Source organism: Lethenteron reissneri, chromosome 32 (assembly GCF_015708825.2).
Source record: "Lethenteron reissneri isolate LAM-NWPU_2019-01 chromosome 32, ASM1570882v1, whole genome shotgun sequence".
Lineage (NCBI taxonomy): Eukaryota > Metazoa > Chordata > Hyperoartia > Petromyzontiformes > Petromyzontidae > Lethenteron > Lethenteron reissneri.
Window position 1 is genome coordinate 14,817,670 of NC_083810.1, and position 27,483 is coordinate 14,845,152.

Sequence of the window (27,483 nt, forward strand, 5' to 3'; positions counted from 1 at the left end):
AACCCGAAGTGGCGAGCGGCACTGCATTCGGCAAGCATGCCTTGCTGATGAGACTTAATGTTGAAACCAGTCCGGAGTCTTGCTTGTGTTGAACCATTTCTCTAGCCGTCATTATGCACTCCCAGAAGGCCGTGTGGCTATTGGGATGTGTAACAAACATTTTATTTTAACGCAGAAACAAACACATGAGGGCATTATCGTCAGCTCACGTGTTGAGCTGGAATTTGTACAAACGATAGAATCATCGGTCGGGTGCAAAGGTCAGGTGAGAGGTGAGTCGTTGTCTCTGGATCCATGACACGTCTACATCACCAACATTACTCATCACGAGGCATCGCGGCCAAAATCAATGATCTCAGCAACCAGCAAAGCGTCTCAACCAAGACGCCAATCCCGCCACTCGCCCACTGGGGTCGCCAGTGGGCCAGAACCGACGCAACACACGCAACACATTCACATATATAAATAATCTCGCCCAACTCCGCGTCGCCTTTGCGAACTGGGATTTAAAAAACCACCGTCAGCGCTGACGTCCGCCCAGGACCGTCCCACTGCAGCACGAGGGGTAAGAGCCAAAGTCGCGGCCACTCGCCACGCGACTGAATCCCCATCGCGGAGCGTGACCCGCGCCGCGGTGCTGAGGCCGCGCGGTGGCCGCCGCGGTCGCGCCTGGCCACTCTGCGCGGGCCGAGCGTGCCACACGGGATGCGGGTGCAGGGGGGGGATGAGCGAGCGAGTGATGATGATGATGATGTCCCTGACGATTGGGATGGGCGGTGGTGACGACGCCTCGGTGGGAGGGCCCGCTGCCGCCTCTCGGGCCGAGCAGGAAGCGCAGAAGGCGCTTGGAGCTCGCAAGCAACATTAGCGCGCTGCCCCCGGCCGGCAGGCGACCCGTGGTGGCGGCTCGTACATCGCGACAGCGTTGACGAGACGCACACTATTTTGTCTTTGCCGTGGCGGTGACATCATCGAGTCTCTACAAGTAGGTCGACACGCATTGAAATGTTTATACATTAAAGACTTGTGCTGCTGCTGCTGCTGCTGCAGCGAGTGCGATGGGGTCTGTGCATAATCTCTCCCTTGGGCCCCCTTGAGCCAGCGGTGGAAATTCCGCATTACTGTGACGGGGTCGAGGATACCCCTACCAGAGGACAGCCTGGATTGTCGTGTTGGGAATCCTCGCTGAGTTTCTGGATTCGTTAGCAGGAGACACCGCATTGCGATGACATTCCATGATTCTTTTGCATGGACTTGTTTTACTTTAGAGGCTATGATTAGCAGTGGTTCACTACGAACTGCCTGTGGCCCCTGCCATGGCAATGTGGATTTTCCACTACTGGCACAGGGCAGCAAATGACAACATTACCTCCATATTTCGGCATGAGCGTTTGACTAAAAGTTTGGTACGTGATTCACAATTTATTTTTGGGTTTGGCCACGTCATTCTTGGGTTTGGTCAAATCTTGTGTCGTAAGCCAGATGCAACGTTGAGTCAACGTTGGCATGTGGTTGGAACCATTGGACCAACGTTGGCCCAGCGTCCCATGTTTACTTTGAAGCCCCGTCACCACCCAACATCGCCAAACAAATGTTCTTGCTGTGTTTTTCACACCTGATGATAATTGCTTGTGTTGCAGTCGAAACGTCTTGAGAATTGTATTGTTTTATATTTGTATTATTTAATTGTTTCCCTTCTACGTGACTTTACCGAAAGAACCAAGAATATGAATCGCCAAACAAATTAAACGGTCATTGGTGCAAGCGTTAAACGCAGCAGTTATTGTTTCTAAAATCATGTATGGATCATTGTCTCAGCTCAAGGAACTTAAGGACAAGATCGAGGAGGTTAGACTAAAGTCCATGAAGTCGTAGCGGCTGCCAACTCCTGCGTGCTAGTTGGGTAGATAGTTCACACACCTCGTGAACTTGGCGTTGGGCTTTAAGCCTCTCTGTGTCGCGTTGCTTCTCTGTGTCCCTTGGTGCTGCTGCTGCTGCGTTTGTTGGTAATTGCCACTCCCACCGGCCCGTGGCCTCTGCAGAAATGCTGTCGGGCAAGGTCCGTGTGAGGCTGGCCAGGATCCGGTGTATCCTGGAGAGCGTCCGGTGCTTCAGAGATGGCCTGCCGCTGCCAGAAGCGCTCTGCTACGTACCGAGGGAGGTGGTCTACATGAGTGTGCGTCAGGGCGACTCCGCAGGCCCTCCCGACTCCGAGGGACCTCAACGCAGCTCCCCGTTGCCTGGAGACGGCGTGTGGGACCGTCCTGGACCGGGCTCTCAGGCCCCGGCAACACCTCCACCTCGCATGGTGGTCCCCCTGGCAATGAGCGAGGGGGCTTTGGTGAGAGCGAGCGGCGAGCTGTACTGTGATGGGACGGGCGCGTGGGCCAAGGTGTTGCAGGTGAGAATTTAAAACGAGGACGTACGTGGATTCTTGAAACGCTTTCCGACGTGCGCTAGGCTTTGTACGTATTTAATCGGAGGCATGGGAGCCGAAAGGTTGCTGCGATCGTTTATTTCACACATCATCATCATATTCATGAAATACCATCCTCATCAACTTCATGAAATATTCATGAAATACCATCCTCATCAACTCATCTCATTGCACTTGTGCTGTAAAAACAGTTAATTGTTTAACACCTTGCTGAAGACGCTCTATAAATACGATGAGACTCATTGGCATCTTTGGACATTTACGCCCTTGAGTGTCTCAGTTTTGAGCAACCTTTTGATCAATTTGGGAAATTTTCTGCAGGTGAAGTCCCTAATAGCAACACCATTTTTTTGTAAAGTTCAATTTATTTTGACTCATGCGCACAAGAGTCAGCGTGACCCCACCCATGTTCCACACAGACAGACGGACTGATGGATATAAGTTAATGCTACACTTTTAACATGAATTGAAAAGCATTCAATACGAGTTGGTGTTTCGAGATGGCTAGCTGACTTGGAATGCGAATACCGTGTCAGAGCACTGCAGCAGCAGCACCACTGAGGTCATGGATGGTTTTAGATCCGGGGATACACCCAAGTAATTAAACTGAGTTCTGAAGTGTAGCAAACTGATGAGCAATGAATGCACCAAAGAATGTGACATTTCGAGTTTAATTCGCCGTACATCCAGCCCTGGGGAGTACTTCATTTTGGTTTGGTTGCCATGTGAGGAGCGCTGCTGATTAGTGTGGATGAGAGGTCTTGAAAGACCATTTTACTTTCATCCACCTCCCCAGAGACTTTTCTCTGACGTGAAGTGATGTGCCTGCTTACTTGTCATGCACAATGGGAATATAATTGGGCAAATAGTTTTTTTTAAACCGGTGGCTCAATGTTTCAGCAAGCAGTAGGCTGGTGCTCATTTTCATTGGCTACCCTGGGCCAGCATGAGCATTTCTGAAAGTAGTAATGATCAAGATAGTATGAATATGTGAACGTGCAGCCCTGCAGTCGCTGGCTCACGCCACACCTCTCAGAAGGGCCTCCACTAAAGAGAGCCCCTCCAGAAGGTGCTTTGTTCTCTTCCACTCTGGCCAGACGTCTTCGAAGAGTTGGGAGGACCCACACTTTACCCAACCACAGACCACCTTCTTAACCCTTTCCGATTCCCATGATGTACATGTACGTCATCAGTTTTTTTGCCGATTCAATTCCGATGACATAAAATAATTTTATCGGTACCGAGGCTCCGACGAGGCCATGCGGGAGGCGTGTGGCACAGTTTGGTGCCAGCTATCATCGAGTGCGGTTGTGTGGCTATGGTTCTTTGGGGTGAGTACAATGTATCTAAAAACACCAGTGCTACGCCTCTCTAAATAAAATTAAAGCTGAGCCACTGGGGCATTCCGAGATTCAGCGGTGAACGGGACCCCACGCTGCAACTTGCAGACGTCACGGAACGGGAAAAGGTTCAATGACTGCGGTGTACCCATTTACACTGCTTGGTCTATATAGGTGGAGGGATTTTAAAAAACGTGCCCACTCTTTCAACTGCCATGCTGAGAGATCAATTCTGACCGGAGTACCCTGGATTGTCCAGTGTGCCAACATTTTCACCAGAGTGATATCCTGCAATCCTTTTTAAATGAATGCCTCGCTTGGTCTCAAATTTCTTGAAGGAGATTCCAGGGATTATTTTATCAATTCCTAAATAAATATTTTTTGCACGTGGGAGGAAAAGTGATGTATCCAGAGAAAACCCACATGTGCATACGCAAAAAACCTCGTGCATAAATATTTGCAAGGGAATTGGCCACGCAGATCCTCTGACAGGCCCCTACTGACAAAGAATCCGTGTGTTCAGTTGAGAATTTCCTGAGTTAGAAAAACTTTGATTAAAAAATGTCACGTACGTTTCAGCGCATGTGCCTCTGTTTTAAGATTGGATCACACATGCAACATTTTTGTAAAAACATGTAGACGTTCGCACGTAAACAAGACATGTGACGGGCAACCATCTTCAGAGCATGCCATTTGATTAGTTTCCCTTTTTTTGTACCGTGACCAAAGGATAACTCTTAAAAATTATTCTGACACCGATGTTATCCTAGAATGAGCGGTGTGCCTCGAGGGCTGTCTGTGTTTTGATAATCGGTTTATGTTTTCCTGAAACACGTGGCCCTTAACCCAGCTGTGAAACTTGCCTCCACGGCCTCAGAGCATGATGTTTTTATTTTATTTTGTTATTTTATGTTCCTACTTGCCAAAGTTCATGAAGGCTACACGCGAGTAACAAAACAACCGTTGAACGGTGAAAATATCTTTGGTAAAATGTACAGAGTAATTTTCTTGGAAATTATTCCAAAGCAAGGTTTAGGCGGCTTGTGACAGCACAACTGGAGGTACGTTATGTTTCTGCTGACTCGCTATGCACAGAGAACAATGCCAAATTCAGCAGATACAAGAGGAGGATCAGCAGGGTGCATTGTTGAGGGGTTTGTGGAACTGTGATGGTCATCTCAATGGGGAAGTTAGTCTTGGAGTTGACAGTTTCTATTTGAATTAATAATTTTCAAAATGAGCTCTGTATGGACTGGTTGATATTAAAAATTGCTGTATGGTCTTTTCACGTCCATTATACAGGGTGATTGATATACAGATACCCCACTGAAATAATACGTGGATAATTTTAGAAACGAAGACCAATCTCAGTCGACCTATAATTTGTTTTCATCAATCTCCTCTGTTAGCGATGACGCCATCACTTTCACAGTGTTCAACATTCAATCGCCTGTTGCCGCTGTTCCCTCAACGCTCGATGTGCGTGCCCTCTTCGTCACGGCCATGTTTTGTTTTCAGCCGGAGCTCGGAAAACTCGGCTGTCCGAGTGACATGGAGGAGGGCTGGGTTCTCCTCTATCGTCCTGAGGATCATAGGATGGCATTCGTCCCAGTTCCACTCGGCAAGAGCAATGACGGCAAGGACAACGAGCAGAGCAGGTGAGACCATGAGCTCAGTGTATCATTCATTTAGTTTTTCTTAAAATGTTTCACACCGGGAAAACCCACTTGAGTTGGAGCATCTCTTTTTGCGTGGGACTGTCTAGGATGTCGATTGACGCGTACATAGCGAGCACGCGACGGCGCGCATGCAAACGTTTTCAATCGATAGATATACAGTGTGCCGTTTATAAACAATGAACATTGCACCCAGTCAGACGCGTTTATAAATACATAACCGACTCGCATGGCACGTATTCTAGCTGTAACAGTTGTAAATGGTGTGCGAGTGCGTTATAATTGAGTATTCAAACACGTTTATACTGGTGGCATATTTTTGTGCGTCCGGGAGATCGTCCGACCTTATGCCACTTAAACAACCTGCCCATGCGGCACACACTACAGCGTATTGCTGATCGATATTTGTTGATGATTACTTTTAAAGACTGAATGCCACCCGCGATTGAGTTGCCTGATGTAATGACCTAAGCACTGCCACTTTCGTACATCTTGCCATTCTGTAAAAATACGCCTCGACTTCCACGTCAAGCGATGAACGGTCGACCGCGGTGATGAGGCACATCGAGCCGTGGGTATTTACGTAAAGGATTTGACCTCTGAATGCTGCGGGCTCACGTAAGCGTCCAACACTCTTTATCTCGGTTGTACGTTGAGCTGTGCGTTGTTGCCAGACCCTGCCGGGTTCGTATTACGATGTCTTTTGGCGTCGTTGTAAGGCAATTGTGTTATTTACCCCCACCCAACCCCACCCCTAACTTTAGTTGGAAGCGAGCCGTGGATGTCAGTTATTGCCTGCAGCAGGGGTGCAGACCTCCCCTAGCCATCTGTGACAGTGCCGCTGTGGAGAAAATGAGGTGAGGGATATCTCTTGCAGACCCCTGAGGAACACAAATTAATACCTGTGGCGGCTCAAGCATAGCCGCTCGGCTTATCGAACCACGGCTGTCGTCACCGTGGGTTCTGTCTGTTACCGAGTCAGCCCACGCTTCACGCTCCGTATGTTGTTGGCGCTTGAGTAATTGTATTCTTTTTGGGTTTATTTTTTTTATTCTCTCCAAGAGATTGAGACGAGTATCTGGGTGGTTCAGGGAGGCTAATGCATCCCGTGCCTAAGCAGCAAGCCGACCCCCAATGGGATTCTGGTTGTGAATTTTGCCAGCCACCTGTGGTGAATCCAGGTGCTCGATTTGAGCGAGTTGATGATCCTCGGCCTCGTTACCAATAACACAGCAACAACAAAAATCCTTTGAGTTTGTTTTTTCACTTCATTCGACTTATTTTGACCACACGAATGAAACATTTTGGTTTTATTGCTATGTAATCAACGCTGATTTCAGGGTGCATACAGTGAAAGTCAAAGGGAGTTCAAGCTCAAATGAGCATTGAGGCGGTGCTCAACTCCTGCCTACAGCTTTTAGCCAGTGGTGGAAATTCCACATTCCTGTGGCAGGGGCAAGTTTATCCAATGCACAATCATTGTTGACTTCCCCACAAAGTGGTACTCACTTTATCAACCCATTGGGATTGATGGGCTGCGTGAACCCCCATCCAGGATTTGAATTCGCAACCTTTCCATTGTGCGTCTCTCAGCGTAACATAATACTGTCCGCCACTTGCATTTAATTTTCATCCATTTCTCATTGTGCTGCTCTGGCCCTTCTATGTCGACAGGTGCCCTAAATTAATAAAGTGACGAAAGTGTGCGTCTTTGTAAGGCGAGTTAGGGTCCACCCAAGAGCAGACCTCCCCACGTGGACCCGCTCTCGCTCTCCCGTGTTGTGTCTGGCACTGCGTGTACTCGCCTTTGTTTTCCAACAGGTTGGCTCCGAAAGGCTGGAACCTGCAGTGCGATGAAGATCTGGCTCAATTTCTGCTCAGTTTTTCCAAGAAAGAGTCAGAAAATCTCGACAATGCTAAATTATACGTGAAGAAGATTGACGCCTCGCACAAGCCAGTGAGTAAATATTTCTGGGAACGCGTTAGTCATCGAGGATTCCATGTTAAGAGATGTTGGCTGATTCTGTTAAATGTAATGTTGAATGAGATTGTTTATGAATGATGTCACAAACCGTGCCATAAAACTGGTTTTTTTAGATCAGGATATTTTAAAGACTAAACAGATGTTATTCCGAGTTGTTTTATGCCCTTTATTGAAGCAAAGTTGCGTAATGTTTACATCGAAAATAGTTTAAAAATATCACCCTACCCATTGTAACTCATCATCATCAGCTATGACCCATCCACTGCTGGATGAATGCTTCCACAAGCCATCAACATCTGTCAGAGTCTGGTAATTAAAGAGTCCGTCTCGCTCCTCCATCGAATCTCATTTCATAACTCCTTCTCTGCAGGCAACGTCCTCTTAGGCATTTCCTCTTTGCTCGCGATGCACCCTGCACGGGCCCACTTGTCCTAACAGTAAATTCGATGTCCCTAAATTGCGCCTCTTCCAATCCACGGTTTCCTCCTCCTCCTGTCGCAGTATAGTTCCATTTTCTTTCCGTCGTCTGCCTCCGATCCATATGCCAGAGTCTTTGATAACGAATAACGCAGAGGCCTCTTTGTTATTGTCCCCACAGAGCAAGAACCCGGTTAAGAACATCACAGATGATGACCCGGCAACGTATTGGGCAACGGACAATTCTGAGGCGTGGTTGTGCTTGCACATGAAGCCTGGTGCCATCATTCAGTAAGGGGATGCGCTCCCAAAAACAAGTACATGTCACATGCCAACCGGTAAACCGATATCCGGTTTCAGGAGCGATTAGCGGTTCTGAAAGGCAGGAACCGGTAACCAATTCCAGGGGAATGTTTTCCTAATGCTTTCCTGGATAAAACAAGCATAACAGGAATAAGCACTCCAAAATCATCGAATACGTAACTGTTAAATGTTCAATACAACATTTCTGAAAAAGGATGATTGTGTAGTGTTGAGTACACATTCCTGCGGAGAGAGCTGGTAGGAACGTTGGGTTGCTCGGTCAATGGCCAGGGTCAACGGCGGCGTGGTGTATTCCGCAAATATGGCCAACTGTGAGGGCGGGCACAAGCCGGCGTGAGTAGGTTAAACTTTGAGATTCATAAGGGCACCACGGGGTGACCAGACCCTCCCCTCCCACCCCCCACCCAGCCCCACCCTCCCCTCCCCACCCAGCCTCACCCCTCCCACCCCCCACCCAGCCCCACCCTCCCCACCCAGCCCCTCCCCACCCTCCCCTCCCCACCCAGCTCCTCCCCACCCTCCCCTTTCCACCCAGCCCCACTCCTCCCATTTTTGGATGCACGACGGACGGACACAATAATCCCCTGAGGGCTGCTGGAACCAGGTGGTTCCTACCAGTAAAAGGTTGCCAAATCAATAGATCCAGAAATAGGTTCTGTATTGTCGTGCTCCAGGGCTGTTCACCGACTATGGGAGTTATTAATTAGCAAAATTAACATCAACGTTTAACCATGGCACTGAAATAATGTTCCCTTAGGATCAACGCTATGTTTTGTGGAAGATACCGAGTTTTGGAAACTTTTGTGCCTTATTTTTAATGCAGTCATGCCACCTGGTGGATTCAGCCAGTACGCACATGCAAATACATAAAGATCGCCTGTACAGCTGTACCAATGAATGCCGGCACGGCACTTAACGGTTCAGTACCATGCCTAGCTGCTTTTGTTTCCCCACTGAAGCCGAGGACAGGGACAGATACCACCTGCCCCTTGTGCTGATGATCATTTATGACCATTTCTAGGAATGAGCGTTTGGCTTTCAGCAGTAACCCCATAGTACCCAGAGAAATAAAATGCGTGCGGAAGGTAGCGCACGCAGAGCCCCTGATGGATTCATTCCACAGGCACACTCAATGCAGTGACTCTACCAAATCTGGATCAAATTGCTGTGGGTGAGTTAACAAAAATAAAAACACGGCGTCTCCTTCACAGCGGAAGTTAAGGAACCTGTGATGTCATTCTCAAGAGTAGGCCATTGCGCGTACCGGAAATTTACTCGTTTGGAATAATATACAAAGCAATCGTCGCCTCTTACTCCAAAAACATTTAGTGGGACCGTCCTGAAGATGTGTCATGAGACTCGGTGATGCATTTAAGGGTAAACAATCGCACTGAATCATTAAACATTACCCATTATTGCACTGCTGTCTACTGGTAGCGCACAGCCCTTGCCATAGCAGCGCAACACCAACGCCTGGGAAGCTTCGGAAGTCACCCAAGCGAGTGTCCTCGAGATCGGGCTCGCCGGGGGTGATTTGTTTGTAGGCACCGGTGTTGTTTATTGATCCAGGAACTCGGGTCGCCGGGTTCGTAGTGCGGCGCGCTAACAGCTGCACCACCGCTCCATCGCAAAGACAAAGACTCCTATATAGCCTTAACAAACTGTTTGGGCAAGTGCTGTTAGGGAGCACCTATGAAGGCTGACACAGCACGGGTGGGGAGGGGGATGGTCAGCACCACCTTCGGCTGCCACTGTCTCCCCGGTGCTGCTATTTACAGACCGCACCAGGTACTCATTGAGTCTACCCCCCAAATCCCCCCCCCCCCCCCCCGCAACACACACGTTTATGAAACGTTCTCTCCAACGCGAGTTATAAAGCTCTCTATCAAGCAAGGTTAACCTTTTTATAAAGACACGTTCATTCTCATCTATCCACTGAGTGTATTGCATTACTTACGTAACCATCGAACCTGCTTGACGGGAGCCCATTGTGTCGCGTCGCGGAGGTGCGTAATTTGCGGCGTGTTTGCACGGCGTGTTTGCACAGGAAGATGTTCCTCAGGCACCTGACGAACGACGACAACAGGGTGGGACAGGTGACGGTGCTCGGCGGAGAGACGATGGACTCCCTCAAGGAGGTCAACCACGTCGCCATCGCCAAGTGAGCCGCGGTCGCGCCAATTTGGCAGAGCACACCGTCCATAACGTCGCCGAATGTGTACATTTCATTAGCTTAAGGCAGCGTAGTTAACTTCGTACATTTTAATCGATTCTTTTCTGCAACAAGTTAGAATCGTGAGTTTAGCTGCTTTTTAAACTGTTTGCCATATTTAGTGATTGTGTCACAGCGACCGGCGCGTGCAGTCCCTCGGCGGCGGCGTCGCAGTGCCGTGAGTGGATGTGTCAGCTCGTTCCCTTCGTCGACTCTTGCCTCTCCTTCCTCTGCAGTGACGCCAGAGACGTGTGCCTGCTTGCGAACGCGTGCGTGCACTACCCCCTCGTGAAGATCCACCTGCAGAGCAGCTCGCGTGAGTTATTCAGCATCGTTACCTTTCCTCTTTGGCGTGGCCAAATTCAACATGGCAGCTTCGGCCTCCATAGGGCTTGATACAAACCCACAATGCAAGCAGAGACATTGTGACCACAGTTTAGGGAGGATCTGGTCAACATAACGCCTTTGAGCATACATTGCAAGCAAAGTTAAAACTGGGGGAAAAGACAACAATGTATAACTGGGTACAGGTGATTTATTTTTTTCTTTTGTGGCAATTTTGCAGGATTCAACAACATCCAGATCAACACTCTGCAGATGAAGTGCTCATTCATCCCTCTTCCTCCAATGAGCTTGTCCGCATTTGAGCCGCCACGGTTGGCGCTGTTCCCTCGGCTTGCGCGGTTCAGCCCCGACTTCTTGTGCCAGCGCTCGATCGCAATCTACAGGTGCCACTGCCATCAAACAACCACCGTCACTCACTCGGCCATCGCTGTACATCAGGCACCTCAATGGTGATGGGTTTAACTCGGTAAAAACCGTACAACCGATTATAGAAACAACTACGATAGTTTCCAGTCATTGGGCATCCAAATTCAACAGCATCTCAGAAGGCTGAACAAAGCCGGGGACAAAACCAGTAAAGCAAGAAACAAAAACATGGGGACATCTATTCAACTAAACTATTCAACCATTTAGTATTTTACCAGGTAAGGCCCACTGAGCTATATAGCTCTTTTTCAGCAACGACCTGGCCACAAATAATCGCTCAACAAAGTGGCTTATGTGGAAATTTATAGCAATCAAATACTCTAAATGCTTGTTGATTCTAAAAGGGAGCGGGGGAGGAAACCACAGGACCTGGAGAAAAATTCACGCGACCACGGGGAGAGAGACATGCAAACTCCAAATATAAATGTGTCAGGATCGGGATCAAACTCACGACCTCCTGCATACCAGGCGAGGGAGTTAACATCTCATTAGAGGGGACGAGGCGAGGATGAGAGTTGGGATTCACGAGAGAGAGGCAGGGCAACGGAGCGCACGACCAAAAACCAACGTGATGCCGAGTCCCAGAGGGGGCTCCAGTGGTAGCCGACTTGCAGAAGTCCGGAACCGACGGGTCTCAGTGGAAATTAGGGTTCGGCGTCAGGATCCAACATCAATTCCCAGCGAGCACTACCAAGTCCCATTGAGTCTCGGGGAAGCCCAGAGACACTGGAGTTCAGCAAGGTAGCAGGGCACAGTACCAACACATTCCACAGGATTCACAGAGCCAGACAAGAAGGCCTGGGCCAGAACATGGGAGGTGGCAGTGCTGTGAAGCAAGGATGTTGGTTCGGCCATGTGATGGGGGAAAATCAAAATAAACTGGGGGTAAAGAAAACTTATAAATACTTGTATTCATGCATACCTCAATACTGTCATCCCCATATATTCCACTTGTTTACCCTTATTTAGAGTTGACTAGTAACGGTGTTGTTGAGTCTGTTGCATTCCAAAGAAGTTAGACGTTGTCAATAATACCGAAACAAGCTTACACGTTTGTGTTGTGTTCGGATGTTGCTTTCCACTCTTGCATCCTCAGGTTCGTGGATCTTTTTGAAGAGGTGATGCCATATGTGCTTCCAAGTTGGGAATATAGCAATGGAAGCTTTTCAGATTTTCAGGTAATCCTCAAGTTCATCTTTCAGGCATCTTACAAACTAAATACACTCTGTGTTATAAAGTTCCGTGCACGAGGGCAGACCTGTAGCCCAAGTTTTCTCCATCCCATATCGCCCCCCTGCTTACCTTGAAACTCCACGCTCCACATTCGGGTTCTCAAACGGTAACACGGCAAAAATAATTGCGGCGCTTTCTCTTTGCCATCCTCAACTGGGCAGATCGCCTACATCGGTTGGTCTATAAAACTCGCATGACAGTGATTGCTGGTGACTGATTTTAACCTTTGAAATAACCGTTTAGTTAAGGCAGTAGACAAGACGGGGTAGGCAAGATGAAGCGTTGAGACCTCGCGTGCGTGGGCAAGACGACGGATCGTGTGGGATGGCGATGCCGTGGGGGAGCCCTTCAGACAGCATTTAATAGATCGTGATCGATGATGATTACGACGATAGATAAGACAGTTTAATATAATACGAAGGAATGATAGGTGTGTACAGAGCGTGAAGCACGTGCTGGCCCTCTCGAGGGAGCCTTACAAGTTCATCGACATTCGAGATGTCATGGTCGATGATGATGATGATTGCGATGATGACGACGATAGACAAGATGGTTCAATAAAATACGAAGGAATGAAACGTGTGTGCAGAGCGTGAAGAACCTGCTGGCGCTCTCGAGCGAGCGCGACATGTTCATCGACTCGGCGCTGACGCGGAACTTGCCGTTGTCAACGACCAACACGACGGCCCACATCACCGTGGACCGCACCGCGGCCCTGCGACACCGCAAGAACCCGCACGCCGACCCGCACTACAGGAACTCGGTGGTCGCGCAGGTGACAGGAAGCGGGGACCGACTGTGGCGGAAGATGCACTGTGGATCCCACACATTAGCAGCGGGGTTGAGGGATGAAGCGGGTTTTTTGTACGTTCTGTCGGCCTGCCACATCCACTGGGTTGTGGGTGGTTTCAGGAGGTGGCAGTACAGCAGTAGGGTCACGACCTGTACCCGTGGTTTTTTGTTGAGTGTTACCACATTCAAAACATTCCTTGAAAAGGAATTGGCCGAGCATACAAATCTAATACTTTCTAGGAAGAATTTAATATGTTTCAGACTCGGGCTTCCCTGTAGTATTAAAGAACATGGGACAGATAAGCACTGGTATGAGATGGATGGGTTTTTATGTGGGTGTGTAAACCCTTTTCGTTTTCTTTGATCCTATTCAAATTAAACTTTTAGTTGACCAGGTAAAGTCCACTGAGATATTCGCTTTTTCAGAGACGACCTGGGCACACTTGATAGCTCATCAAAGTGCCGTATATCATTACATGTGGGAATTTATAGTAGCAGCCAAATAATGTGAATGCATGTTTCTAAATGTGGTATTGACCACACCAATGCTAAAACATTACCTCCAACTTACTCAATTGGGATTACACATGGCAGGATTGTCCCTGACTGCGAAAACTTGGCAGGACCCTCCCGAACAAGAGCCTTGGGACTCGGCGATGCCTTCCTGGGTTAACGTGCGAAGTAGTAATAATACTGATGATGGCACTACCAATGGAGGTAAGCACTGCCCATTGCTGGATTGACGTGGGAGTCGATGTTGCTTTGGACTGAGACCTGCTTCTGGGAAGCAACCCCTCGGAGGACCGGCAGCGCCGGCTCTAACGCTCACCCCCGCGCTGTGTCTGTGCAGGTGTACCGGGGCCTGCAGGAGTATGAGCAGAAGGAGTTTCTGGATTACAGGTGAGGCATGTTTGTGACCACACAGCCTTTTTATTGGCCTGTGATACTTTGTGTGCTTATAACAAGAGTACTAATTCCAATAATTCTAAGAGTAATGGTGTCTTACTACTACTATTACTACTATTATTGTTGAGTTCTCAGCTTGCTCAAGTTCTCTGCTCGAATCTTGTGCTTACCTTTTCATTTCTTTACGTCCCTGAGCAGCACTTTAATCTTTCTACCTCCTTTATCCTTTACCCAAAAGTAGAAGAGATCCCTTCAGCAAGCCCTTCGCCGCTTGCCGTTTGTATTGAACGGTTTTTATCCGTGCAGGTCATCCTCACGGCGGCTTTTGGCTTGCCATCGAACAAAGACGGTCACTACATCACACACTTTCAGATGCGCCTCTGTGTCCATCTGGAACGCTCTTCCATCCGATATTAGGAAGCCACTGGAGCTGTGCTCTTTTAAATCATCATCAAGATTGAAAACTATTTTGTTTTAAACTTATTTTTGCGTCTAGTTTGTTTATCCCCTCCCCCCGCGCCTCCAATTAGCACGGTTAGCTACGTACGGTGCAAGAGAAGTCCAACATACATCTCACATGATGCAATCCACCAGCAAGTGGTGCAGATGGAAAAATGTCATCTGGCACGTGTGGGAGTTCAACGGATTGCTGCAATGTCAGATTGTTAGCAGTGACATCAGCACACAGAGCTGTTCCTACAAAGTCGAGTGTTTAAATAATCGTGGGATGTTGCTCACGACTCTTGCTGGTCACGAGTCAGCTGTGACGATCCTATGGTCTTATAACAGGGACTAGTATTAGCATAAGATGAACAGCTGTTGCCTCCAAATAAATGACACTACACTACTATACACTACACTATACACTACACTATACACTACACTATACACTACAGCAGCATGTTGAGTAGTGGCGTTCCCAGGCCCGCCGGGCGACATCGTCCGGCCAGCGTGGCCCTGGGCCGGCTCTGGGGTCTTCACCCCTTATGGACATCTGTGAAAAAAGCTTCATAGCTCATCAGATTTCTCCAGGATAAAGATTCTGATTATGTTTATTCTTTACATATCGCTAACTGTTGAATGTTTGTCGCTTAATGTTTATTTAATACGTCATAATGTTAATGTTTTGACCGTTTCTTTTGCTAGCATTTACTAAATTGCTTTGTGTCCCTGGTTACCCTTAGAAAATAAACGTTTGGCCTCTGTGGGCTCTCGCCTGATATAACCTGTGTATTGATGATGGAGATCTCCTCGTATAACCTGCCGATCGCTGATGGAGATCTATGCACAAATTGGTGTTAAGGGTGTTCGTCGTCGTCCTCTCACTTACAGGTGGAAATCTTCGGAGAATCAGTGGTGGTCGTGTGATTTCACCCTGGAAGGAATGAATGATGCCGGTGAGTGGGTGGGTGACTTCGGCACCCATTGAAGTTCTCCCTGGCCACACCGAATGCCGCATTGATCCGGCTAAGCTTGTGGGAAGAAGCCCCCTGAAACCAATCCTCTGAATCCACCTTCAGTTAAATGCGTAACGATCTCAGCGAATGGCGACGTACAACGTCGATGAGTGATTATGGGATGTGCCGTAGCAATGTCCATCAGTTGTCTGATAATTGCGCTTGTGAGAACTCGTTGATATTCGTGATCACATTTACGAGGAAAATGTGTAAAAAAAGTGGTCGTTAAATATGGACATGGTATACAACATTTTTATGCATTCAAAAACAGTTTGTTCAATATACTTCTTCCATGCAATAAATCGTCACATTTGATCAATTGTGCGATATAAAATTCGTGTTAAATTCGGATATCTCGGTCACATCTCTGAGCTGTCCCTTTTTCTCCATTTGCGTAATGGAAAGGTTAATAACATAAACAATTCGTTTGTGAGTCTATTTAAACATGCGAACATGGCCTGGCGATACCAGAATACACAAGCCCACTCTTAGTAAATTATGAAGCTACTTCATTTACAGTATCCAGTGTACACCATTGCAAGATGTTTGCAATGACTTCGCTGAAAATTGGCAGGCAACTGCAGGGAATTAAACCATTTCTACGTTTCCAACAACACACAAAAACACGTACAAAAAGCACTCGGCCTTTTGTGCATTTTACAAAACTACTAACAGTTCCTGAAGAACTGCACCGTAGTTCTCATCGTGTTCGATCGCCATCAACGTTACTTTGTGCCAATGTGACCAACTACGTACAAGCAAAACCAGCGGGCGAGTCCTCTACTTGCTTTTTTGAACCAAGACGCTCATTGCATCGCCCGGCGCATTCGGATGCGTTTCTCTGGCCGTCATTACAATCTATTAGCGATGCACTTTTAAATCTAGATTCAAAACTGATTTTTTTTAGAACTGCTTTTGTGTTTAGTTTTTCGTCCCTGCCCCACACCTCCAATTGGCACGGTGGGCTACGTACGGCGAGAAAGAAGCTCAACATACACATGTGCGTACATATTGCCGCCTTGGCTGCATGGCGCCACGTGACCTCGCCGCTGCGGTGTAGGTGGCGGGCAGCGCGAGTGTCTGTCGGACATCGCGGAGGAGCTGTGCCCCAGTGACCCCTACTGCCCCGTTCCGGTGCCATTCTTCCTGCGCATGCTGGGACGGGTGAGCGCACGTTTCTTTTTCTCTCCACCGCTCTGCCTTTATTGCTTACCACGCACTCGATATTAGCAAGCCACTGGAGCTATGTTTTTTTATCTCAATTTAAAACGTATTTCTTTAGAACTGCTTTTTGTGTTTAGTTTGTTGTCCTCCCGCACCTCCGAGTAGCACGGTTGGCTACGTACAGTGTGAAAGGAGTAAAAAATACACACATACAATCACCGTCGTTGTTTATTAGTTGATATTGCGCCGCACACAAATATAGAAAAAATACTAAAATCCCAACAGAATTAACAACCACAATTGAACAGAGCACTTACCGTCGTTTGCACACACGAATGAAGGGCTGTGTTATTTTATTATTAAGCTACGTTTAAACATCCCCTCCCACCGCCCGACCCAGACAAAATCAATCCGGGCACTCATATTAGTTCTCCACTATACTGATGCAGAACCCTTTATGGTGTGTGATCAGTAGTCTAATTGAATATTAATGTAGTCGCCAATTGTGTATGCTCCCTTGTCTCTACGCGCAGAGTACCGGAGGGCAGGAATCGTGCGTGTATGTGCCGAACCCAGACTGCCATGACCTGCACGTGTTCACGTGGATTGGAAAGATAATGGGAGCGGCCTTGCGTGGCGCCAACATCCTGGTAACTTGTATTGCGCACGTGAGAACGAGCACTTATCCACGCGGTTGTGATCTCATTTGTACAATTGCTTCAGCCCATTAGCCAAGTGACTTCCTGCGCAAATGAGCATTGAGGCGATGCTCGTGTTATGTTTACAACGCTGAGCCATTGCTGGAATTTCCACATTCCTATGGTGGGGGTGAGTCCATCCAAAAGAACCACGGTGTACTTCTCCACCAAGTGGTCCTCAACCCCCCCAGAGGGTGAGTGGGGGCTGAGTCGACCCACCGCCAGATTTGAACTCCCAACCCTTGGATTTGTGAGGCGCTCACTGTAACACGAGAGAAAAACATAACTTGCTTTTAATTAGCATTTATTTCAAATCGATTTGCGTTGTTTTTGATGCGCGTATCCTAAGCATAAGAATCGAATTTGATTGAAGAATCGACGCATTGTTGTTGTCCCTCCGCTTAGCACAGTTGGCCACGTACGGTGCGCAATTATTTCAACACAGATACATTGTTACATGCCTACCCTTTCAGGTTTCTCTTTAAAAAAAGACTTTGGTCAATTTGGCTGTCTATCTTATAATTATAATTACAATCATGCAGTTATATTTATCTCAGAAAATCTCAATTAAGGCTCAAGAATGTTTCGACTATTCTCAAATGATTCTGCAGCACAATTGTGGAAAACTACACAAGGAAGCCCCACATATAAAGGAATATCGCTGAAAAATCCCTACACATAGGTTAGGAACCTACTTGTTGTACTGCGATCGACTCATCACCTTTTAGAACTGCAGCATGAGGTGAGAGCGTGCAGCGATTAAGCGAGGCTTGCTTTCTTATTGCCACTATGTTAGTTGGTTGGTGTGCAGCAACATTCATGAAAGCACTGCCGCTCTTCTTGAACATCCTATGCCCCTCGCTTTCACCAATCTGAACGGACCACCGTGGTGAAGTATGGTCAAATAACCTCAACGGCCGATGTGGTTTGGGGAGGCCCTCTCCGAGTCGTGGATGACACAAGGGGTGGTGCGTGTCTTGGTATTTGTTGTTGTTGCGGTGTGCGCAGATACTGTGCCTCCCGGCGTTGGTGTGGAAGCAGCTCGTCGGGGAGACCGTGACTTGGAGTGATTTCAGATCCGTGGATGAGACTCTGGTGAGAAAAGCCAACGACCAACCCCTTTGTACGAGTAGATATGCTGAACCTCTTTTGTCGCCAACCGTGTTAATCGGAGGTGCGGAAATTATTCACCTGCCGCACCTCTTCTCACCCCCTACATAATTTGTATAAGGGGAGGGGAACATGAAGTTTATTTGGAAATTATATTACAAGTATTACTCTGCATTGAGCTCAACCCTATTTTTGTTAGGGCGGGGTGCAGGTCTGGTTCAGATAATTAATCATCACCGATGTTAGCCTTGACCGGGAATTGAGCTTTGGCTACCGGATTCGTAGTGTGGTGCAGTAACTACTACGCCACCTCTCCCCACACACATCACTGCGCCAACTTTCCGTGTTTAAGTCACCCACCTCACCGTTTCATTATTGTCAGCGTCGCTCTACTGCCTTTCTCGTTGGAAGGTGACCGGCTCTAGATGCCTAATAGTGTCCTTCACAAACCTCCTCCACAGAGGCTGATCTTGACACCACTGGTACCAGTTTTTGGCAAGTCCACTCAGCTCCACATCCTCCTGTACCGCATAAGCCCACCTCTTCCCTAGTTTGTGCCACTCTCTCACTCATCACGCATCTCTAACCGCTACAATACCGCTCCCCACACACAACACCCACGGACACCTACGTACACGCATGGATGCACGCGCACTTGCGCACAATCTCACGGTGTCGCGGGCACGTGCCACGCGCCCCCCAGGCGAGGTCGCTGCGCTCGCTGGAGGAGGCGGCAGACGAGGCGGCGTTCGCGCAGCTCTTCGGCGAGGAGCTGACGTACGCGACGACGCTGAGCAGCGGCCGCACCGTGGAGCTGGTGCCGGGCGGCGCGGGGCTGCGCGTCCACCACGGGGACCGCCTGCGCTACGCCCGTCTCGTGAAGGAGGCGCGACTCTGCGAGAGCCGCCAGCAGGTGACGGTGGCGGCGGCGGGAGGGCGCGGCGGTCCACCTCGGCGGTCCGACTCGGCCAGCCACCCCCACTCGGACTCCGTAGACGAAGGGAATTGTAGGACGGCGTTCCCCCGTTGTTCATTACTGGTGATGATATTGGCCTCTGAAAATGTAATGGATTGTAATGAATTACCTTAAGTAAATATATAAATAAGCTGTTAAATACATGAAAATTATAACACGAATAAAAATTGGTCAAAATAAACATAAAGTTAATAAAAATGTACGTTAAAATTTTAAATAACTATTTATTAATTTACTTTCTTCAAATTATGATGCGTAGCAGCAAAGGATGCATTAGCGATAATGCTGATGACAGTGATGATGGTTGCGATGTCGTTACTACTCCTAGAGACACATTCGGATCACATTCTCTCTCATCACTTTGTCTCATCACTTGATGTCTCATGACATTCTTGCATCACATTCTGTCTCATCACTTTCGATGCGGTAGTCGTGTCGAGCTCCAGATACGCCTTGAGGATCGCTAAAGTTGCACGTAGAAAGTTCGTGAATAACGAGGGAGTACTGTACTGCGTAGGTTGATTAAAGGCCCAGGATCAGTACCGTGTGGGAGGGAACCAGAGTACACGGAAAATACCAGTAGCCGTGCGACAATTCAACATCCCTTACATTTATATTGTCAAAGTATTGGGCAACGATTTGGTTTCGATTTTATGTTTTCACTGTTCGCTTCTCTTGTCCGTCTCATTGCGTCTTGTTTGTGCTGACTCAGTTGTGTTGTCTTGCATGTTCCGTGTTGCTCTCGCTCAACCCAAAATGAGCTTTTCAACACCACTGTGGAGCCAAAGGTGGCTGGAAATCCGCGAGCCTCGTAACACCACCTCCTGGTGTTTTATACTTCCTCTGTTAGGTTTTCACCAATGGCGCTTTATCCTGACGGTCTGCGTATCTAACCGGGCGTGTTTGCGGCAGGTCGAGGCCATCAAGAAAGGAATATTTTCCGTGGTCCCTCAGCAAATTGTCAACCTCTTGACTTGGCAAGAGATGGAGCGGATAGTGTCTGGAGAGGCCGAGATCACCATGGATGTTCTGAAGAGATCAAGTGAGCCCACGACTTTCTTGCACCCTCGGCACATTCTCACGGCCACCGCGAGGCTGTTGGGCACTTTGCCCCACCCCTGCCATCGGACTGGAATTTTCACCACTTGTTTCTGGCAGGCTGTGTAGATTAGCACGGCGTAACATTCATTTGAGCATGGGGACAATGACTTTGAATTGCACGGATCACGTAGGTATGATGAGGCACAGATATACACGCATAACTGCAAGTAATCGGCCTAACAATTCACTTGCACGTGTGTATTATACAGGTGCCGCTCACTATACTTACCGCGCTTACCGTACTTTCCACACTCCATTGTGGAGCTTTTTCTCAGAAACGAACGCTGGGCAACTGAGATTGTGGTGCCATTTACTCGCCTCCAGAACGTAGTTTTCTCACCGCCAACACAAACCTTCCCTTGTCACATCGCTTCATAATGTTTGCACGAGTGCTTTGCACACGCACGTGTGCGGACGTGCAGAACTTACAAACACATCGTCGTCACGTGGATTGCTGCGGTGTTCGTCCTGTGTTGTGTTCACCCTGTTGTGTACGTGCGCAGTTACCTCCGTTATGGATAACGGCGAAGCCCGATTGAAGTGCCTCTTCGAAGCGCTGTCGAACTTCAGCAATGGTGAGAGCCTATTTCCTAGCAGCAGGCGGTCAACTTCTAAGGAGAAGAATTTAGAACGGGGTTGGCAGACCAACCCTGATAACTAGGACTCCTGTTCTAGTTACCATCTGGCTTGTGTTAGCAACTCTCTGCAAGCGTTCCAACGCTCAAACCGAGTTCAATTCCTGCTAACGGCCAACACCAGTGACGATAATCTGACCTAGCCCTGGGCTTCCCTTAGTTTGACTTGGCCTCAAATGAATATCTGGTGCAATGTATAAACATCGCCACTCGGACAAGAATCATCCTCAATGCGGCTTTTGGCTAGCCATCGAACAAAGACGGTCACCGCATCGCGCGCACTCAGATGCGCTTCTGCGGCCGACTGGAACACTCTGCCTAGGTTGAAAACTCATTTCTTTAGAACTAGATTTTTACGTGTCGTTAGTCTTTCCCCCCCGCACCTCTGATAAGCACAGTTAGCTACGTACGGCGCAAAATAAACACAACATGCATACTTGAACCAGATCCGATAACTTAAATGGCTTGCTCTTGCCAATAGCTCCTGGTAACATGGCAGCGAATGTTTAACAGGCTTGACTCGACTGATGAGAACCCAGGAGGTCTAAACTGATCCAGAGTTTGCTCACTTAAACAAATTCTGCTTCATGTTATTGGTCTGGAAAGCCAAGAGGCTCATGAACTGTGTATTTATTTGTATATATATTATATGTGAGACACGTAATGGATTCCTGCTTATAATTACCTTTGGCTTCCCTTGGGCTGTTTTAAAGTCCAACATGCATTGCGCCAGCTGATGATCTATGCCTGTGGATATGCTAGAACAATCTAATTCAGAAGGTTGCAACGTAAATGCTTTGTTTGGAAATTGAAGTTCAACATACACACAAAAGCGGCAGGCCATTGCACTGGCTCCCCACCCCCCGTGTGCCGTGCCAGCCGTCACTGGGGCTCGCGAACAGCACTTGCCCCAACAGTCTGTTAACTCTACACGGGGGGGGGATCTTTGTGTTTGTGCATCTGGCAGAGGATCGTAGACTCTTCCTACGATTCGTGACAGGGAGAAGTCGCCCCCCAATCACAATTCAAGTGATGCAATCGAGGTAAGCTTGCGCTCATAGATTGACAATAATCGTGATGAGAGTTACATTTATTGGGTTGTAGTCCAGTGCGTTAAAATGCTCACCTTATCTCATAAGCTATGAGAATACAGAATGCATAATTTACATTTCATATAATATTTTTTATGCATAGACATGTACAACCCTTTTGTCATTCCACTGCTGGATGAGGGCTTCCCATGCTGTGCGGGCTGCCGGGGGTTATTTGACCATACTTTGCCACGTTGGTAATACGTGTTGATGAAGGTGGCGGAGTGCCTGGATGTGGGAGCATAGAAGTGCAGTACCAGAATGGATTTTGCTCCACTGTCCTCCGCAGTCCGATGACACCTTATTTTGTGCACAGTGGTCGCCCATCGCAAGCACCAAGCTCAACCTGCTTAGCTTCTGAGATCTGACAAGGGTCAGGCCCATTGAAAGTGATTTAGTTATGGGCATACTACTCTTTTTATAATAGCATTTTAAATTTCACCCACATTGTGATTGAATTAATTGTCATTGCTTGTCGTCTTGTTTATTTTCCGAACTGAGTCCGACGACTCATTTGGACAAATGAAAGATATTTACTTGTCACAAAACACACCGAGTGAAGCCCGGGTGAACTAATGCCGCTGCTTGGTTTGCACAGCTCAAATAAGTCGGACGTTCTTCCCGAGACTTCCCTTTGCTCCAACACGCTCATCCTTCCCAATTACTCCAGGTGAGGATGCTGCTCACTCGCCCGTCGGTAATCCCCCCCCCCCCACTCTTTACCCATAATCATCCTCTTAGGATCCTGCCAGCATGTGATCGGCACGCACCGAGCCAGATCGTGCGTTTGGAATGCCATCGGCTTCACATGCAGAGAGCACAGGTGCTCGTCAAACAATGCGTCCATTCACTTGGTTTGCCAATGTCACACATTACCGTGCCCATCTTTGGCAGAGGTTTTAAAAATAGAAAATGTTACATATGCTTGTGAAGGATTGGGTTTGTCTAAATAAGTGAATGCTAACGTGTGTGAATATTCAAGATACTGAGCCAGCGATTTTTAGGGCCTCTGTTGGTATCCCTGATGCGGCGCGAGTCATTCTGCGCGACCACCTCATAGTGACGTGAGATGCTCTTGTGTGTCTCCATTTTGTTGGTCTTATCTCAACACTAGTGAGTGAATGTGATTCATCTGTACAGTGCTTTGTGGATGCAAAGCGTGCTGGCCGTTCTATCATCTCTGCCATTTCCATCACAGGAAGTGGAGATTAATACCGGACCGTGTTCATGTGAGCGTGACGACACTTTGTCTTGTTATAATTAAAGTATAATGTTTGGTTTCTGTTAACAAACTCAACCGTTGTGTTTCAGTGCAAAGGTGTGTGAAGAGAAGTTACATTTTGCGATGTATAACTGCACCACCGTGGACCGTGACGCCGATCACTAACGCTGATGGACTGCAGTGTCACCGGAAAATTGCAAGAGAGATGCGTGAGAAAATACGCTTGCGATATAGCGAATTCCCAAATAAACACAATGAGAAAATGTATAATAAACGGTGATAAAATATCAACGTCGTTTTGCTTTTGTAGTCCCCCCAAAAATAATCATCCCCCTAAACAATCGCTCACTTGCAGTGGAAGGATTTCGGACCCATTGGTGCAGACCTCTCGCTGGTATCCCCTGGTATGTGTGAGATTTCTTGAGCTCCCCCCCCACCCCCCCACATGCCGTGCACTCCCTGTGAAAGTGTCCAATCATCGCCCACTTCAGGGACGCTCCTGAGAAAAAAAGCCTCGACACATTGAAGCTTTCGGGATATACGATTGACATAATCATCAACAACTACACTTAATTATTTACGTCAACATCATCAACTACAATAACATCATCAGAATCATGAGCATGATGACATGATGATGATTCTAATGGCATCCCATCATCTTCATTAGCATCTTCATCCTGCTTGTTTATGCCTCCTTCCGCCACTCCGATTGTCTGACACCTTTCCGGTCAGAGAAAGAGAGGTTCCTCCTTCATAATGTCGGTGTGTTCAGGGCATTGTGCTTTTACCAATGTTTGGAGGAATTCACAACAGCTCGTGTCGTGCTATTAAGTTTCAATGCAAGTGGAAATGCTGCGTCGACGCAGAGGATTGGAACGCGAGTCGTCAAGGAGTGGCTGCATTGTACCTCACGGGGGGTTATGGCCCCGAGGGTGTGTGAGGGCCACTGGACAAGTTCGGTCTTTCTGGTTTCCTGGGCCAGCAGGGTCAGAGTTCATTGACAGTGATCTCCAGAAGAGTCGTGACGCTTTGTGGACGCATTGATCGCCACTCGTGAGACTCGCCTGAACGTACGTGACTAAGGCCTTGCATGTTTTTACTCAGAAAAATCACATCGTAGTCCCGAAGCTCTTTTTAAGTGGGATTGTTTGCCTTGCTTGGGATGTTTGGGCAATTAATTACAGAGTTTTAATTAATCATGTGCCCCAGGAAGAAAAGCAAGAGTGTCCAGAGAAAACCTGTGCTGCAGAGATAGCGCTCCATCCCAGCACAAGCGTGTGGTAAATGTGATGTAAGCAGCATTCAAATGAGAAGCTATTGCATTTGAGGAAGAAGCTACGAAGTTTACAGACCCGACATTATATATTGTTCTCTCTCGTTAATTGATTTCTTGACAGATGCATTGTTCAGTGGGAGGCTCTATTGAATATTGTCAGTGCAAAATGTGGAATGTTGAGGTTAATCACAAAGCAAATGTCAACATGTGTCACTTTAAAGTGCCAATATTCATTGCTTGCATCCTCCACACATCCAGACATATCCATAGTGAACAAGCTTAAAATCTAGTATTTGCTGTCGTAGGTGAGTTGTGTTTAATGTATGACACTGCAGTGTATTGGTATTGCCATGTTGCAATGCGGCATGATACTCTTAACAGACACAATAGAGAGGCTGTCTACATTTGTGCTTGGACAACGAGCAGATTGTCTACCGATGTTTTACATTTTAAGCTATGGTGTTTTAACAATTAACAATCGTAAATTATTGTTGTTCTACATTTTCACTTTGAAACGATGCTTCCTGTTCTCTAGTCCAGTTCGTTTCCCCATTGTCCATCTGAAGCGTTTTCCGTCTCTGGGTCCTACTCTTGGCATTCACCTTTCTGTGGATTTGGTCGATATGTCTCAGCCATTACCCAGCCATGTCTATCTGAGTATAGCACTTTGCTCAATTCTGAGTTAAAATTACGGTTTGTGGTGTCAATTCAGTCCATTATCCCTCTGAGGATGATTAAATGTATGTATGTTGAACTTCTTTCGCACCGTACGCAGCCCACCGTGCTAATCGTAGCACCACTTTGTAAGAAATCAGCGGACATGGTCTATTCCCTGCCGGATGAAGGCCTCCCCAAGCCGCTGCCATCTCCCATTGACCTTACAATGTAAACATCCATCGAGCACCTACACAGATGCTGATGTCATCGCTCCATCTCCTCGGTCGATGTCCTCTCAGACGCATTCCATTCCTTGGCTGTGATTCTGTCAATGTCCTTCACCATCACCCATCGTCCCTTCTCGCCATCACATGTCCTGCCCAAGCCCGACTCGCTTCACGGCTTTAATCAAGTCTGTAAATGTGTTCCTCTCTCTCACTCTAACTTTAAGTATGCGTCTATCCATGCTTCTTCGTGCACTTTTCAACTTTTGTAAAACAAGTTTTGTAAAACAAATATGAAAAAAGGACAACTATACTCACGAGAATTTGTCAGTTCCATCGAAATCAAATCTGATAACTACACTCACCAAACAGAATACAAACTACGTTAAAAGCCCGTAATAATTATGCTCACGGTAAAGATGACATCCAATCAAACGACAGGAAAAGCCGATGAAGGGATGTCGACTGATCAAAAGCATTCTTCACGAGGCACATATCTTGTTATCAAGTTAAGGTTTTCCGAAAGCCCTCTAACCACCTGCGTTTGTTCACCTCTTTATTAGATAGTTTCGATTCTGGGCCATTCTTCAATCGCTGCTGTAGTTTTATTCTGCTGTGTTCTGTTATGTCCCTACAACAAATGTCCCCTTATTATTTTGCAGATGTATTGTTTAGTGCATTGTATGGAACCACTGTTTATATAACTAGACTAATCATTGAAATGCAAATATGTAATTTGTACCACTGGCTCAGGGTTATCAGTGCAGATAAGCACCACCTCAGTGCTTATTTAAGGACACGTTTTGACTTGCCATAGTTGTTTTTCCTGGTACTTGTTTTCTTAGTCACGTTCATGCAGGTGTAGTGATGCACCTCACAGACACTAGAATGGGAGGCACTCTGTTTATTAAGGCCCTCCTCACAAGCACAGGGAATAACTGCACGTGGTCAGGACAGCAACAGGCTGCCTGACCAACAACGCTGAAGACGATGACGAAGACGTAGCTCCCACAGGCTTCCACTCCAACAACCCCGAGTCCCCTACGGGGGTCCCCCTTTTATCCCCCTAGCGCAGCCTCGCCCCGCCCTCGGCCACACCCCCCTTTCAGAACCTACCACGAGGTTATCGGGCTTCCTCTCACGTACCCCCTGTCACCTTATCCCCACTTACTTTCCTCCCCACTTCCCTTCCTCCCGCCTATTCCATGACCTGCCGACCTGCCAGGGCTGTTACAGCAGCAGCAGGTCCCCTTCTGGCCAGCAAGCCGCGCTGCCCGCCATAGTGATCCATTCCATGTCACTGCACAGGTGCTGTTGTTAGTTTCTGGTTTATGCACCTGCTTGTAGTTTTAGATTAAGCCAATTTTCACTCTTACAAAAAACAAATCCACCACTTTAAATGCTCTCTACATTTAAGTAAATACTTTAATACTGTTTTATACATTGAACCTAAAAGGACAAGCTGCACCAAATATAGGGCAGACAGGTAGGGGTTTGATTGAGTGTGTTTTTTGGATAGGTCACATCATACGTTACCACATGGCCAAAACCACCACCTCCCATCTTTGTATGGCTGATTTTGATGTAGAGCAACAACTATGAGTTTACATCCATGTGGTTGAGCCAGATGATGAGGTCAGTGGTGTATCCCTGTGATGATGCCTCCCGTATTTGTAAATCGGGCATCGAGTCGTTCTGGCTCAAACCTGAAAATCCACTACAAATCATCTTGCCTGTGAATGCCGACGAGTTGGGTTAGGGCACATTTCTGAGTATT

At 47.6% G+C, this 27,483-nt stretch overlaps 1 protein-coding gene across 2 annotated transcripts; it reads left to right on the forward strand.

Moving 5' to 3' along the window:
* The first annotated feature begins 463 nt into the window (after positions 1-463).
* Positions 464-27,420, forward strand: HECTD3 (HECT domain E3 ubiquitin protein ligase 3). Of its 2 annotated transcripts, none has more exons than XM_061564107.1 (22): positions 464-565; positions 2,043-2,401; positions 5,296-5,435; positions 6,218-6,310; positions 7,275-7,410; positions 8,036-8,145; positions 10,226-10,339; positions 10,627-10,706; positions 10,956-11,118; positions 12,258-12,339; positions 12,984-13,169; positions 14,037-14,086; positions 15,425-15,489; positions 16,610-16,713; positions 17,247-17,363; positions 18,420-18,506; positions 19,225-19,434; positions 20,410-20,539; positions 21,102-21,173; positions 22,201-22,276; positions 22,923-22,994; positions 23,636-27,420. In XM_061564107.1, the coding sequence occupies exons 2-22, from the start codon at positions 2,045-2,047 to the stop codon at positions 23,709-23,711; spliced, it is 2,520 nt and encodes an 839-aa protein (XP_061420091.1). In that variant the 5' UTR covers positions 464-565; positions 2,043-2,044; the 3' UTR covers positions 23,712-27,420. The 2 variants fall into 2 exon arrangements, with proteins under 2 accessions (XP_061420091.1, XP_061420090.1); XM_061564106.1 differs by lacking the exon at positions 464-565 and adding an exon at positions 578-985.
* The last annotated feature ends 63 nt before the right edge of the window (positions 27,421-27,483 follow it).